At 40.4% G+C, this 14,822-nt stretch overlaps 1 protein-coding gene and 1 non-coding gene across 2 annotated transcripts in view; both read left to right on the forward strand.

The window, feature by feature from the left end:
- Nucleotides 1-14,822, forward strand: part of Zswim5 (zinc finger SWIM-type containing 5) — a 97,515-nt gene that overhangs the window by 63,095 nt on the left and 19,598 nt on the right. The window contains exons 2-4 of the mRNA XM_051188532.1: nucleotides 4,101-4,457; nucleotides 9,270-9,418; nucleotides 13,221-13,371. Coding sequence (XP_051044489.1) covers nucleotides 4,101-4,457; nucleotides 9,270-9,418; nucleotides 13,221-13,371 — 657 coding nt within the window. The remainder of the gene's footprint in view (nucleotides 1-4,100; nucleotides 4,458-9,269; nucleotides 9,419-13,220; nucleotides 13,372-14,822) is intronic.
- LOC127225541 (U11 spliceosomal RNA) lies at nucleotides 4,658-4,792 on the forward strand. Its single transcript, XR_007834824.1, has one exon. It is a non-coding gene; the product is annotated as a U11 spliceosomal RNA (small nuclear RNA).

Consider the following 14,822-nt stretch of genomic DNA (forward strand, 5'->3'; position numbering starts at 1 on the left):
CTTATTAAGCCCTTACAATATGCCAGCTGAAAATATAAAGATGAAAACAAACCCTTGTTTACAGGGAGTTCACAATCTAAAGGGAAAAGACAAACATGAAACTATTAATTACACTGACAGTCATTTGCTCAAATAGAGGTAAAACTAATGAAAATGAGAGCCCTGAAGAAGCACTTACTTAGCTAAGTGTCTGAAGACATAGGGAAGACTCTTATAGTGAAATACATTGTGAGTTGAGAATTTGGAATGAGGAGGAGGTGAGAAGATCACGCTGTTATAGGGAATCTCACATATAAAGGCATAAAGGGGAAAAATGGAGAAAACCAACCACCATAAATCACTCAGTAAGTTTGGTGTGGCAGTGTGCTGAGCAAGTCTGAAGAGACTGAGAGAGATCTCAACACACATTGCACTATCCTGGGATCATTGGAGGTCATTAAAGTATTCAAAACTGTTGTATTCAATAAACATTTGTATAAACGTCTATTCTATGCTGCCTCTATATTAGGTACCAGAAATACAAGATAATGTGGAAATTACATGATTTTTTTAAATAAAAGCCAGAGTAAGCTAGAAAGGTGGCTCAGCAGGTGTAGCACATGTCATGAAAGCTGAAGACCTGAGTTCAATACCCAAAGCTCATGTAAAAGTAGAAGGAGAGAACTGACTCCAAAGAGTTATCCTCTGATCACACAGGACTGTGGCATCACCCCAAGTCACACGCACGCATGCACGCACGCACGCAATATGTAAAAATTAAAAAACAAAAGAAAATGCCCAGCATGTGTTCATGTTCAAAAAGTGTTGCTGATTAAAAATTATATTGATCAATAAAAGAACTAATTAGGGTATGCAGCTCAGTGGCAGAGTGCATGAAAGCTCTGGGTTCCATCCCTAGCACTGGGAGGAAAGAGGGGCTTATAAGCAATTGGCTGAATTTGTAAAGTACACTGATTTGCAAGAACCACTATAAATCTATTATTCCTAATTTTTAAAGCCCAAGATATTTCAGAAATTATGGTCATTTAAGTTTTTTGTTCTCATGGCTATAATCATGTAAATTACATAACTGTTCTGGGCAACCAATGAAATTATTATTTCTTAGGTCCTTATTATTTCATTCTGGACAAAATTTTTCTTGTAAACTAGAATTTTAAGCTCCACAGGCATAAATGCTAAAGCTTTTTCATTTAATCATTTAACAACATGAAGTACCAGGTGCTTTAATGCAAAGTGATATTTGAGCTAAGCAGTGTGGGAATATAGCATTTTCCTTATTTGGAAAAAAGAAATTTCACCATTATATTATAGTATATATTTATACATCCAAAAGGAAAAATTGTCTTTAGTACTTTATATTAATTCAAGGTTGAGTTCAATCTGTTTCCTGAACCCTCCAGATTTTTTTTTTAATTTTTTCGAGGCAGGGTTTCTCTGTGTAGACTTGGCTTTCCTGGAACTTGCTCTGTAGGCCAGGCTGCCCTCAGACTCTCAGAGGTCCACCTGCCTCTGCCTCTAGAGTGCTGGGATTAAAGGCGTGAGCCACTGCCACCCAGCTTCTCCTGCTTTTTTTTTAATGATTAGAACAACATTGAGGGAAAGTGTCTGACCATTTCTATTGCTTCTTGTACTGTCATTTATTATAATAGCCAGGAGAACCACAGGTGTTGTAAGTCACAAGCCATGCATAGGTTTTTTAATAAACAGTGTTTGGTACATATTTGAGCACAGCAAATTCTAGCAAGGACCTCTTCGAAACCCTTGGTTGTTCATTCCCTGTGAGGACATTTTAATGGCTTTTGAGACAAAGTCTTGCTGTGTCTATATAACCCAAGCTAGCCCCAAACGCATGATTATCCTGCTCTGAGTCCCAAGTGCTGCACTTACAGGAATGTGCCACCACCCTGGTCTGTTGCCCTGTTGATTCTTGCCCAAGTGATACTTGGTGCATGCTGAAGGTAAAGAAAGTGTAACATGATTACAAGATGGTATCCTTGTAGGAGGCCAAGCATGAAGTTACCTTTAAAAGGCCAGTGATTTTCCTAGAAATTAACACACCAGAGCCATCATGATGTGTAATGGAGAAGAGCCTAAGGCTTGTCTTATTCTTATATTTCTAAATAAGATAGAAGTGGGTAGAGAAGGAGTCCAAATCACAGATAGAAATTTGAAGTAAAAAAGCATTTCTTTTTCATGTCAAAGCCTACTTTGTGATTTGGGGAAAAATATACTACTAATAAAACTAAACAGGAACTCCTTGAAAATATTTGGTGCTTTCTTTGGGTCCACTCAATATTGAAGTATTTGAGAATTTGTTTTTTGTTTTTAATTGGTTTGAGGCTTGTTTTGTTTTGTTCTCCATGTAACCTGGCTGCCCTAGTGCTTAATATGTAGACTAGGTTGGCCTTGAACTCACAAGAGATCTACCTGCCTTTGCTTCCCCCCCAAAAAAAAGAATTTTTTTTTAAGCTTTTATATGATGAGATAGAGATACAACAGGAGCAGCAGTCTATTTATGTATTTTCTCTTAAAACAAGTCTCTATGGGCAGTGGTGGCACACATCTTTAATCCCAGCACTTGGGAGGCAGAGGCAGATGGATCTCTGTGAGTTCAAGGCCAGCCTGATCTACAACCAACGCTACACAGTGAAACTCTGTCTTGAGGAAGTGGTGTGGGGGGGTGGACTCTGTCTTGAGGAATTGGTGGGGGTGGAAGGGGGGAGGACAACAACAAAAGCCAAGTCTCTACATGTCTACCATTCCTGATTTCTTTGCATCAAGAACAAGCCTTTGTAGCCTGCTGAAACCACTAGTGGAGTAAATGTTGCATGTTCTTTTTAACTGCTTCTCATGCTTCAAGTTCTACAACTGGTACAATGGCCTTTTTTTTTTTTTTTTAAGACAGGGTTTCTCTGTGGCTTTGGAGCCTGTCCTGGAACTAGCTCTAGACCAGGCTGGCCTCGAACTCACGGAGATCCGCCTGCCTCTGCTTCCCAAGGGCTGGGATTAAAGGCAGCAACAGGGGCTGTTTTAAAAGCTTACAGTTCTTGGGCATTGGAGTACTCTGTAAATAGGGTGATGCTATGAATGATATACATGGAATTGTTTTGATATGGTTTTGCCAGCATGTGCTGTTGAGGAGAATGTGAGTGAAGTATCATCACAGAGATACCTGAAAACTTTGTGAAGCAATTGATTTTCCCATGAGTCTTGGGCAATGTTTGGTGTTGTTTCTGTTACTTCTTTTGTTAAGACAACACTGTATTCCATCTGAAGAGATCTCAGTGAATGAAGTTGTTGGTACACAAGCATGAGACTGGGAGTAGTGGCACACACTGTATCCCACCACTCAAGAGGCGGAGGTGGAAGGGTCAGGATTCCAGGGTCAACCTTGACTACGTATCAAGTTGGAGACTTCCTAGGCTACCAACACCATTCTTCCTGCATTTAATAGTTACTGATGTTGTGTGCCTTGTGAATAGACATGTAATACCTTTTATAATACACTGTGCACCATGTTCTGTATCTTAAGCTTTCTTGCTTCCATATGGTCACCAGATTGTACTAGTGTTGTTTGTGGACTCAACCACCACTTCAGTTTAAACTCTACTTCAAGAATTCTTAACTTTTAAACTCTACTTCAAGAATTCTTAACTTTTAAGAGTTTATTATCCATTTGAGACTGCAATGAAAATAACTGACCTTCCAGAAAAAATATACAAAAGTATATTTTAAAGTTTTTATTCTGGGCATTAATCCCAGCACTCAGGAGGCAGAGGCAGGTAGCTCTTTGTGAGTTCGAGGCCAGCTTGGTCTACAGAGCTAGTTCTAGGACAGACTCCAAAACTACACAGAGAAACCCTGTCTCGAAAAAACAAAAACAAACAAACAACAAAAAAAAAGTCTTTACATTATTCCAAGAGATTCACTCCAAGATAGAGTCTTGTTTTTCTGGGTTGTACTTAACTTTCACTCCTGAGCTAGGTGTTGTCCAGACACATCTCATTGCCTGTATATGAGATGCTCACTGAATTATGAATTGACTAGCCCTTAAGTTTCCTGCTACTCTCTAAACAGAATGTTTTCCTTTGTTTCTTTAGGCTTCCATCTGAGCGGCACAGTAACTGAACCGGCCACTGCTTCTGAACCAGCATCAACTTACAAAGTTGCAATCAGTTTTGATCGATGCAAAATCACTTCTGTGACCTGTGGCTGTGGGAATAAGGACATATTCTACTGTGCTCATGTGGTGGCACTGTCACTCTACAGGATCCGTAAACCAGACCAAGTCAAATTGCGTCTTCCTATCTCAGAGACCCTTTTCCAGATGAATAGGGACCAGCTGCAGAAGTTTATTCAGTATTTAATCACAGCACACCACACCGACGTTCTTCCTACTGCACAGAAGCTGGCAGATGAGATTCTGTCCTCCAACTCGGAAATCAACCAAGTGAATGGTAATTCTATAACATTGTCTTGATTAAAACAAAACTACCTTTCACGACCACCGTTAAAAGCAACACTCTTCACTGGGCATGGTGATGCACGCTTTTAATCCCAGCACTCGGAGGCAGAGGCAGGTGGATCTCTGAGTTTGTGAGTTTCAGGACAGCCAAGGCAACACAGAGAGACACTGTCTGGGAAAAAACAAAACCAAAATAAGGGCTTCTGTCGTGAGTGGCACATGTAGGGCAACTAGATTGCTCCGTGTGCGGAATTGACATCAAGAGATATCCGAAAGCTTAGTTTTTTTGTTCCTGGGTAGCTGGTGATAGTTGGTCCCAGCACCTGCTTAAAACAACAACAACCCTTTTCTGACTACTTTATTTGCTTTATTGTATTTTTAAGATGTTGGATTTTTTTCTCCAATATTAATAATTCAACCTTAATCAATTCATTATGTCCAAACAACTAATTAACTCTTAATTTCTTCTTCTTTTTTTTTTTTTTTTTTTTTTTCCTTCAGTTTTTTGAGACAGTTTCTCTTTGTAGCTTTGGAACCTGTCCTGGAACTCCCTCTATAGATCAGGCTGGCCTCAAACTCAGAGATCCTCCTGTCTCTGCCTCCCGGGTACTGGGATTAAACTGTCTTAAAGCAATTAATTTCTATCCCATAGATGTTTGGCCTGAGGTAGTAGTAGTATCCTACTTCTTGACTTGGTTGGTAGTTACACAGTTTTAATTGCTGTGTAATAGTTCATCAATCTTTACTTTAAATTGTACTATTTTCATAATTTATATTGTAATAAATATGTAAGATCTGGGGATATAGGTCAGTGATAGAGCACTGGCCTGACATGTACTAAGGACTTGAGTCCAGTCCCTAGAGCTAAAATAAAAATAAAATTTAGTTAATTTTTTAAAATAGATTTTAATTAATTTCAGGGGAAAAAAAAAACTTGGGCTGAAGAGATGACTCAGCAGTTAAGAGCACTAGCTGCTCTTCCAGAGGTCCTGAGTTCATTTCCCTGCAACCACATGGTGGCTCACAGCCATCTACAGTGAGATCTGAAGCCCTCTTGTGGCGTGCTGGTGTACATGCAGGTGGAGCACTCATACATAAAAAACAAAAAAAAATTGAGTGTCCACACACTTAAACATGTGCCTGTGTCTACAGAACAATAGACTAAGAAAGTCACTGTAATATTAACAATGGTAATCTATAACTGATAGAATTACAGGTTTCTTTATTTTTTATGTTCTAGTATTATTTCTATAGTAAGTTTGTACTACTTTTGTAATTCAAGAAGATGTTTAAGAACAAAAGGACCAGGAACAGTGGCCACACCTGCGATCCCAGTGTTTGGGAGGTGAAAGCCAAAAGGTTCAAGAACTCAAGGTTGTCCTAACTTCACAGCAAGTTCAAAGCCAACTTTAGCTACATGAGCCCCAACTCAAGGAAGAGAGACAGAGACAGAGATACACAGGGACAGATAGAGGAAGAAGGATGAAAAGAAAATTGTCCCTCAGACTTAGAAGCTCCTTTAGGACATGTGTCATTATATAGCCTCATGAGAAAAAACCACTTCCCGAAATGCTTCAGTAATAATAGTAGACCACCAGAGGATTTTTATATTAGAGATGGTGTGCTAGTTCTTATTTAACTAATTTTACCACTCAGCTGTGGCCTGATTAATAATTAGTTATAAAAGATACCTTTTTCATTTTATCTCAGAGAGATCTGCCTGCTTCTGCCTCCCAAGTGCTGGGGTTAAAGACCTGCACAACTATAGCCCAGATCTGTTTCTTATTTAAAATCCTTTGTTGGTTTCTTATTATTATTAGGGAAAAGTCCACATTTCTTTGGCCTACCAAACATTGCACAAACTAGCTATTGCCTACATTTTAACATGATATTTCCTTGAGAGAATGTCCTCTTTTCTGATTACAATTATATTTAATTACAGTGTAGTTTATGATTTCATGCTGTCTTAGAACAAAAAAAAAACACTCAGTATTTCCCCCTCACTTTGTGTCAGGCATACTCACATTCACTCCTCCACAGTCATTTTTTTAAGCCTACTGTGGCCTCTCTTTCCACATGAAAGTGTGTGTGTGTGAAGAGCTTGGGAAGTAGTTCTTGATAGTATGTACAAGGCATAACAGAAAAAATATGCATATTTGTTTATTCCCATTCTCTACAACCAGTCCAAAGCCTCCAAGATAACAGGGACTGTATCAGCTGTGTTTATCACTAAATATTCAGTATTTGAACTAATTATGCTGCATATTAGGCACTCGGTAAATATTGATTATTGGCTTACTTTGTTTTGTTTTATTTTGTTTTTGTTGTTTTGGTTTGGCTTGGTTTTTGGATTTTCAAGACAAGGTTTCTCTGTATCTTTGGGGCCTGCCCTGGAACTAGCTCAGTAGACCAGGCTAGCCACAAACTCACAGAGATCCGCCTGCCTCTGCTTCCCTAGTGCTGGGTGGGATTAAAGGCATGTGCCACCACTGCCCAGCTTTCGTTTTGTTTTTAAAGTAAGATCTTACTATGTTACTCAAGCTAGCCAGAAGTCTTGAACTTCCCTGGTCCCAGAAGTTGCTGGGATTAGAGGCATGTGTCACTGCATCTGGCTAAAAGTTTGTTTAATAAATAAAACTGTTGGGGTTGGAAAGATGGCTCAGTGGTTGAGTACTGTCTGCACTTCCAAAGGACCTGGTTTAATTCCCAGAACCCACATGACAACTCATAGCCATCTATAATTGTAATTCCATGGGACCTGTTGCCTTCTTCTGATATGTAGACATACATGTAGATAATATGCTTATCTACATATATAAATAAATCTTTCTTTAAAAACAAATTAAACTGTGTTATAAAATATTCTATGATTCTGGCATGATGATACACACCTGTAATTTCAGTATTTGGGAAGCCAAGGAAGGAGGATCCAGAGTTCAAAGCAACCTTGTCTACATCATGGAATTGAAGCCAGACTTACTGACATAGGAAGACTGCACACACAGACACACAGACACACACACGCACACACACACACACACACACACACACACACACACACACACACACACACACACACCTCCATCCTTCCCTCTCTCTGTGGGACCTGTTGGCTTTTTTTTCAGATGACTGTATAGTCTTAAAAATCACACCGATTTTCTATTGTATCTTACCTAAATGTTGACTTGGTCTCTTTTCCTTTCTTTTCTTTCTTTTTCTTTGTTATAAATATAGCATAGAATTTGCAGAGCTTCCAAATATTAGGACATGGTGAGGGTTCTTGAGAGCAGAATACCTGGAGAAAGAATGAAAGCATAGCCTCTTGTAAGAAATATCACTTTCCTAGAGAGGAAATGTTAAGATTTTTCCTCCTGTGTTTTGAAGACACAGAGGAGAAATAAACTGAGTTTCCCCTACCATATCCTCAGAATACAGCACAGAACACCTTTGTGACCACCACTATTGGTGGATTTTTTTTTTTTTTCTCTGCACACCAACCAGCTTTTTCCACAGCAGACACCAGCGTGTCCTCTAATATAATTCATTTCTGATACTAACTACCCAGAGGTGGTGTAAGGTCCACATATTGAAGGCTCCGTCTCTGGGTCTGTTATTCCTGCCATACTTCAGATGCCAGTCACATGCCCCAGGTTGTTTTAGCATTTAGCTAGGTATCAGACTGACTGAGCATAAACCCAGGTTCCTACACCCTTCTCTGGATGTTGAGTTAATTTGCTGGGGCAGGTCACAGAATCAGGGAAACATTTTGCTTAAAATTGCAGGGTCATGATATATTACTGAAGGTGCAGCTGATACAGGGTAAAGCATGTCTTACCAGAGGCTGTGCTTCTGTACTTTCTCCAGGTGTGCTGCTTTTGAGACCCCTCCCCATGTCCTACTATTTGGAAGCTCTGCAAATTCTATGCTGTAGTTTTCTGTTGTTTTGTTTTGTGGAAGTGTCATTACATATATATGGCTGTTTAAATCACTGGCCGTTGGTGAGCAACTTAACCTCCAAGACTCTATTTCTCCTTGTTAGAGGTTGACACATGGGACTAAATAACTCAACTCTGCCTAGGTGAGCAGAGCCAATCCTGAAGCTGTCTAGCTTGTCTTGACTGTCATCGGCAACTCATTAGCACACAGAAAGGCACTACTTTGAAAATTCCAAGGATTTTAAAGTTGTATGGCATGGCTCAGCAGAAAAGAGTACTTGTCGCTCTTACAGAGAACCTGATTTATTTCCCAGCACTCCCATGGCAGCTAACAAACAATTGTAACTAGTCCCAGAGAATCTGGTGCCCTCGTCTGGCCTCTGCAGGCACTACACACATGTGGTACACAAAATACATGCAGACAAAACACTCATATACATAAAATGAAAATCTTTTTTAAAAATAGTTGTATGCTATGAAGTAAAGGACAGAGGCCACACGTATATGTGTGTTTCCTTTTTTTTTTTTTTTCTTCCTTGATTACTTTTCTTTTTTCTTTTTTTGTTTTTTTCAAAACAGGGTTTCTCTGTGTAGTCCTGGCTATCCTAGAACTCACTCTGTAGATCAGGCTGGCATCACCACTGCACAGCACATGTGTATTCCATTCTAGGCTTTTCAGTAGTCATAGACATTAGGAGGCTATGACTGTGGCTTCTGTGAGCCTAAAACTAGCATGCATTTTACATTTCTCAAGTCCCACACAGTTGCTAAAGCACTGACTGTCTGCATCTGTATGCTCACAAAGTTGCACGTAGGATGAGTGACATGGGAATCCAGAGCATTCATTACACCTTTCCTGTTCCTCACAGGAGCCCCTGACCCCACAGCGGGGGCCAGCATCGATGACGAGAACTGTTGGCACTTGGATGAAGAGCAGGTGAAAGAACAAGTAAAGCTGTTTCTCTCCCAGGGGGGTTACTATGGCTCTGGGAAGCAGCTTAACTCCATGTTTTCCAAGGTAAGAAATAAAAAAGGGTTTCTTCCTTTTAAACATCAAGTAAACCTGGCTCACCACACTTCTGCCTTCCCGTGTACCTGGCTTGCTTCACCCAGCCACACTAAGTGCTTAACACCTGTCAGGAGAGGATAAGCAGAGCCCTTGTGATCGGGCTATTCCATGGAGCCCAGTGACCTCCCTCTGGTAGCCTGTTGCTTCTGGTATACGCTCTAAATAAGCCAATGTTGTTGGAGAACTTTAGCAAGGAACCGTCTTCTCTGCTGTGAACTCAAAGCTGCCTGACGAAGCTTCAGAGATGAAAGTTTCAACAGTGTTCCAGAAGAGACTATTTTGAAACTTGAGGCACTCATGCTAGACAGGCTGGATTGCTTTTTGTTGTTTGTTTTTCTCTTTCTATTAACACCTTTACTGGGATATAATACATATGCTATACGGTTTACACATATAATCAGTACAATTTTAGCTGGAGATACATATCAGCAGTAGAACACTTGTCTAGCATGTACAAGGCTCAAGTATAGTTGAGTGGGTGCTTATGGAGTTTGGTTTTTTTGTGGAGTAGGTATAGTCACAGATAGAATGGAGCTATCACCACAATTAATTAATATTCTTATCACCTCAGAAAGACACTTCATGCCTTTACCTATTGGTCAGAAGTGAGCTGCTTCAGAAACAATTTATTTGTCTTTCCACAACATCAAATTTATGGAAAAACAATATATTCACTCCACAAGTGATGTCAATTTTCTTGGTTTTGATTTACCAACTATTCCTGATTTTACATTACAATAGCAGGGTTTCTTGAATTTAAAATTTATTTGGGGGGGGGATCTTATGACATGAATGCAGTGCTTAGAGAGTGACTATATGGAGTCAGTTCTGTTTCCCCCCTCCCTGGGTTCCAAGAATTGAACTCAGTCACCAGGCTTAATGACCAAGTGTCTTTATGTGCTAAGTCATCTGGCTGGCCCCACAATTTATTTTATTCCAATATTAATCACTAATTTTAATTGTAAGATCACACATTATACATCATCCCAGTTTATATACACACACACTATATCGTCTATCTATCATCTACCTACTTATCTATCATCTTCCTATCTGTTATATATATGTTATGTATGCTTGTGCTGGGAGAAGCAGATGCTTTAACTCTTTGGGGAATTCAAAAAGATTGAGCTACAGAGTTCAGCGAGGCTTCTCTGAGGTCAAGAGCAAAGAGCAGACACATGCAAAGAAAGTCACTCAAGGCAGTTAGATAAAATATTAACATAAGGTCTTGGGAAGATGGTTCAGTTGGTAAATTGCGCCTGTAGTCGATCCCCTACAGTGCTGGTAAGGTGGGAGATGAAATGCCAGACTGGAGTTCATTGGCTACTGGGCTTAGCCCACTTAGCAGAGTTCCAGGCCAATGAGAGACTGTCTCGAGTGAAAGATGAAGTGCACCTGAGGAAGAACACTCAAAGTCATCCTCTAACTTCCACACGTGTGTACATGTACACATACACGTTCATGAAGATACTGACATGAAAGCCCAGTCACAGAACTGTTCTGAGTTGTAGAGCAGGTTCCAAGTACAGAGCTAATTCAAGATGAAGAGCGGTATTGGAAGAACAGCAGCCTAAGCAGGCACTGTCAAGCAAAGGGATTGTGCTTAGCTGAAGCCCCAGTGACAGCCAAAAGTTATTCACCTATTGATCATTCTGTGTCATTTGGTCTGCTCATGGGTTGACAGGTGTCTCTGTACCCCATTGTTAGATGTTTTTCCTTTTGTTTGTTTGTTTTTTTAATTTGTCTATTTATTTTACATCCTGGCCATAGCCTGTCCCCATCCTCCTCTCCCATACCCCAATCTCCTCCTCTTACATCTCCATCCAGGAAAGAGCACGTCTCATGAGTATCAATAAAATATGGCATATCAGGTTGCAGTAAGACTAAGCATCTCCCCATGTATTGAGCTGGACAAGGTGACCCAGTATGAGGAGTAGGGTCCCAAAAGCCAGTAAAAGAGTCAGAGACAGCCCCTGTTCCTGCTGTCAGGCATCCCATAAGAGGACCAAGCTACACAACGATAACATATATGCAGAGTGCCTAGGTCAGTCTTATGCAGGCTCCCTGGATGTTGGTTCAGTCTCTGCAAGGCTCTATAAACCCAGGTTAGTTGATAGTGTGAGCCTTCCTATGGTGTCCTTGACCCCTCTGGCTCCTGCACTCCTTTCTTCTCCTCCACAGGATGTTTGTCTATGGGTCTCTGCATCTGCCTCCATCAGTTGCTGGATGATGCCTCTCTGATGACAGTTGGGCCAGGCACCAATCTGATCACAAGAGATGACCAGTTCAGGCTACTTAACCACTAATGCTAGGAGTCTAAGCTGGGGTCCTCCCCATAGATTCTTGGTAGATTCCCCTGTGCCAGACTTCCACCTGACCCCGAAATGCCCCACAACAGTCCCCCTCAGCATTCAACCCCTCTATGCCTCCCCCACTGATTGTTCATATTCTCATCTCACCTGCCCTCAGTCCACTCACGAAATCTCTTCTATTTCCCCTTCCCAGAGAGGTCTGTGTTTCCCACCCTTGAACTCTTCTTGTTACCTAGTCTCTCTGGGCCTTTGGATAGTAACATAGTTATCCTTTATTTTACAGCTAATACCAATTATAAGTGAAGACATACCATGTTTGTCTTTATCCGTCTGGGTTACTTCACTTGGGATGATTTTTTTTCTAGTTCCATTTATTTGCCTGCAAATTTCCTGGTGTCTTTGTTTTTAACAGCTGAGTAATACTCCATTATGCAAATGTAACACATTTTCTTTATCCATTCCTTGGTAAAGGGCTGTCCTTCCTTCCTTTTATGTGACCCAGTAAGGAGATTACATCATCTGCTTTGCTTTTTTTTTTTTTGGACATGAAGTCCATGTATTCCTGATTTGTTTTGATAAGTTCATGGTGATAATATTTTTCATGAGTGAATTGTCTATTGGTGTGTGCCTTTGGTTTGTGCTGGCCAGATGGTAGATATTTACCCTCACAAACAAGAAGTGGAGCGTTTTTGCATCAGTATTTGCATTCAGAAAGGACTTAGTCAGGGCAAGGCACAACCTAAAGGTAATGTTTGATTCAATACAGACTAACTGGCACAGATAACAGCTTCGTCTCCACACTAACACTCTCTCTTATCCTCCATATCCACTTACCCACCCCCAGCTCGAGTGCGGCAACTTTTGCTCTATTTTCTGTGTTTGTAATGTCCTCTATTCTGGACTGTCAAATAATAAAAATGTACACTTGAGTTGTGTGTGTGTGTGTGTGTGTGTGTGTGTTGACTGACATCTTTCACTTCTAAGCATGCTGTTTTAAAGGTTTGTCTTTATGGTTAGTAATAGTCTGTTTTATTTATCCTTTGTCTGTTACTTGTCTAGAGACTTGGATTGCTTTAACCTTTTGGCTACTCTGAAAAAAGGTTACTTACTATTAACATTCTTGGACAAGTTCTCCAAGGTTGCTCCTTATTTTCCCTTCCCACCAACAGAACATGGGTTCTGATTTCGTTACATCCAGGCCAGTATTGTTACTGTCTTTTTATTCCTGCTCTCCTAGTGTGTTTAAAGAGGTATCTCATTATATATAACAGATTTTCTTGATACATGTAAGAATTTCACTTACAGAGCTGAGAGGCTTTCTTTCTGTCTCTTAAGTACACTACACAAGTACATCGTCTTTGCAACCTGTTCTCCATCCTTCACCTCCTTTTCTGTGCTCTGCAGTTACCAATTGTGTGCCCCTCCTTATATGTCAGGTTCGAGAGATGCTTCGGATGAGAGATTCCAATGGAGCCAGGATGCTGACACTTATAACGGAGCAATTTATGGCGGATCCCCGCCTCACACTCTGGAGGCAACAGGGAACAAGCATGACAGACAAATGCAGGCAGCTCTGGGATGAGCTGGGTAAGTCCCTATCCCTCACAAGTCCTATAGAGAACATTTGCCTTCAGGGTTTGTATGGGCCTTTCTAATTCTAGCTCTGAAACATTTTAAGTTTAGCAGAAGCTTCCTAATTTCACTTATGCTTGCCTGTTAAGGATTCTATTTCACGTTATCTACATAGAAGCCATTGCTGAAAGAGAACCTCTTCACTTGATTTCAGCTGCATGGCACTAGCCTAGCTCTTTAAATCCTTAGCCTCAGGTTCCGGGGACATAGCTCAGCTAACAGAATGCTTCCCTAGCATGTACAAGGCCCAAAGTTCAATCAACATTGCATAAAAGCTGACACACACCTTCCAAGCACTTGGAAGGTGGAGAACGGAGAAATAGGAGTTCAGGATCACCATAGTAACTCAGTGAATTCCCACACCACAACAAAACCCTTAGCCTCACTTTTGTTGTTTTCCTCAAGTCTCCTCTCTGGTGTCACACCTAGCCAGACCACTCAGGAGTGAGGAGATCTCCAGTGCCTGGGCTTTGGCCTTCTATGCTACTCTTCATTCTCTTTTTCTGTACTTGTTGAAGAACTTCATGGCAAGCCAGGCATGGCGGCACACATTTAATCGCTGCACTCAAGAAGCAGAAGTAAGCTGGTCTCTAGTTTTAGGCCATCCTGTCTACATAGAAAGTTCCAGGCCAGCCAGGACTATATGGTCAGACCTTGTCTCAAAAAGTAAAAAATAAATATTAATAAACATAATTTTATTTTTTAAAAATAAGAGTTGAACCAATATAAACAAAGTTTCATCTTTAGTATCTTCAAAACATTCCTATTTGTGAAAAACATCCTATTTTATTTAAAGAGGCTATGCAATCTGGGGCTGGAGACACATGGCTCAACAGTTAAGAACATGTATTATTTTTGCAGAGGACCCAAGTTCAATTCCCAGCACCTAGATCAGGCGGCTCACAACTGCCTGTAACTCTAGCTCCAAGGGGATGCCTCTAACCTCAGGCACAATAACATATAAAGACATACACATATGTATGCATAAATAATAATAATAATATTTTTTTAGAGAAAGGCTGTGGAATTAAGTTAAGAAGCATTACATAACTGGATATAGTAGCTTTGGGAGAATAAGTCACGGGAAGGTGAGTTCAAGGCCAGCTAACCTGAACAATGTAATTTAGCAAGATCCTACTGGGGGAAACTCACTTCATTTCTGTTTATTGCTAACTGGGGATTGAGAAAGTGTCTGGCCCAGCCACATAGCCAACCCAGAAAAGAACAACCTGTTTTAAGAAATGGTAACCATTTATTTGGGATATGTGATATTCTACCACAGTGACAGAAAAAAAAACTGGAAGAAGTAAGGTTTTAAGGAATCACAAATTTGATCAGCAGTTCCAAAATCCAAGTCCAAAGTAAATCATTCTTCTTTGAAAAAAGATATACTAAGATTTGTTCCA

The sequence above is a fragment of the Phodopus roborovskii genome, unplaced genomic scaffold (genome assembly GCF_943737965.1).
Source record: "Phodopus roborovskii unplaced genomic scaffold, PHOROB, whole genome shotgun sequence".
Lineage (NCBI taxonomy): Eukaryota > Metazoa > Chordata > Mammalia > Rodentia > Cricetidae > Phodopus > Phodopus roborovskii.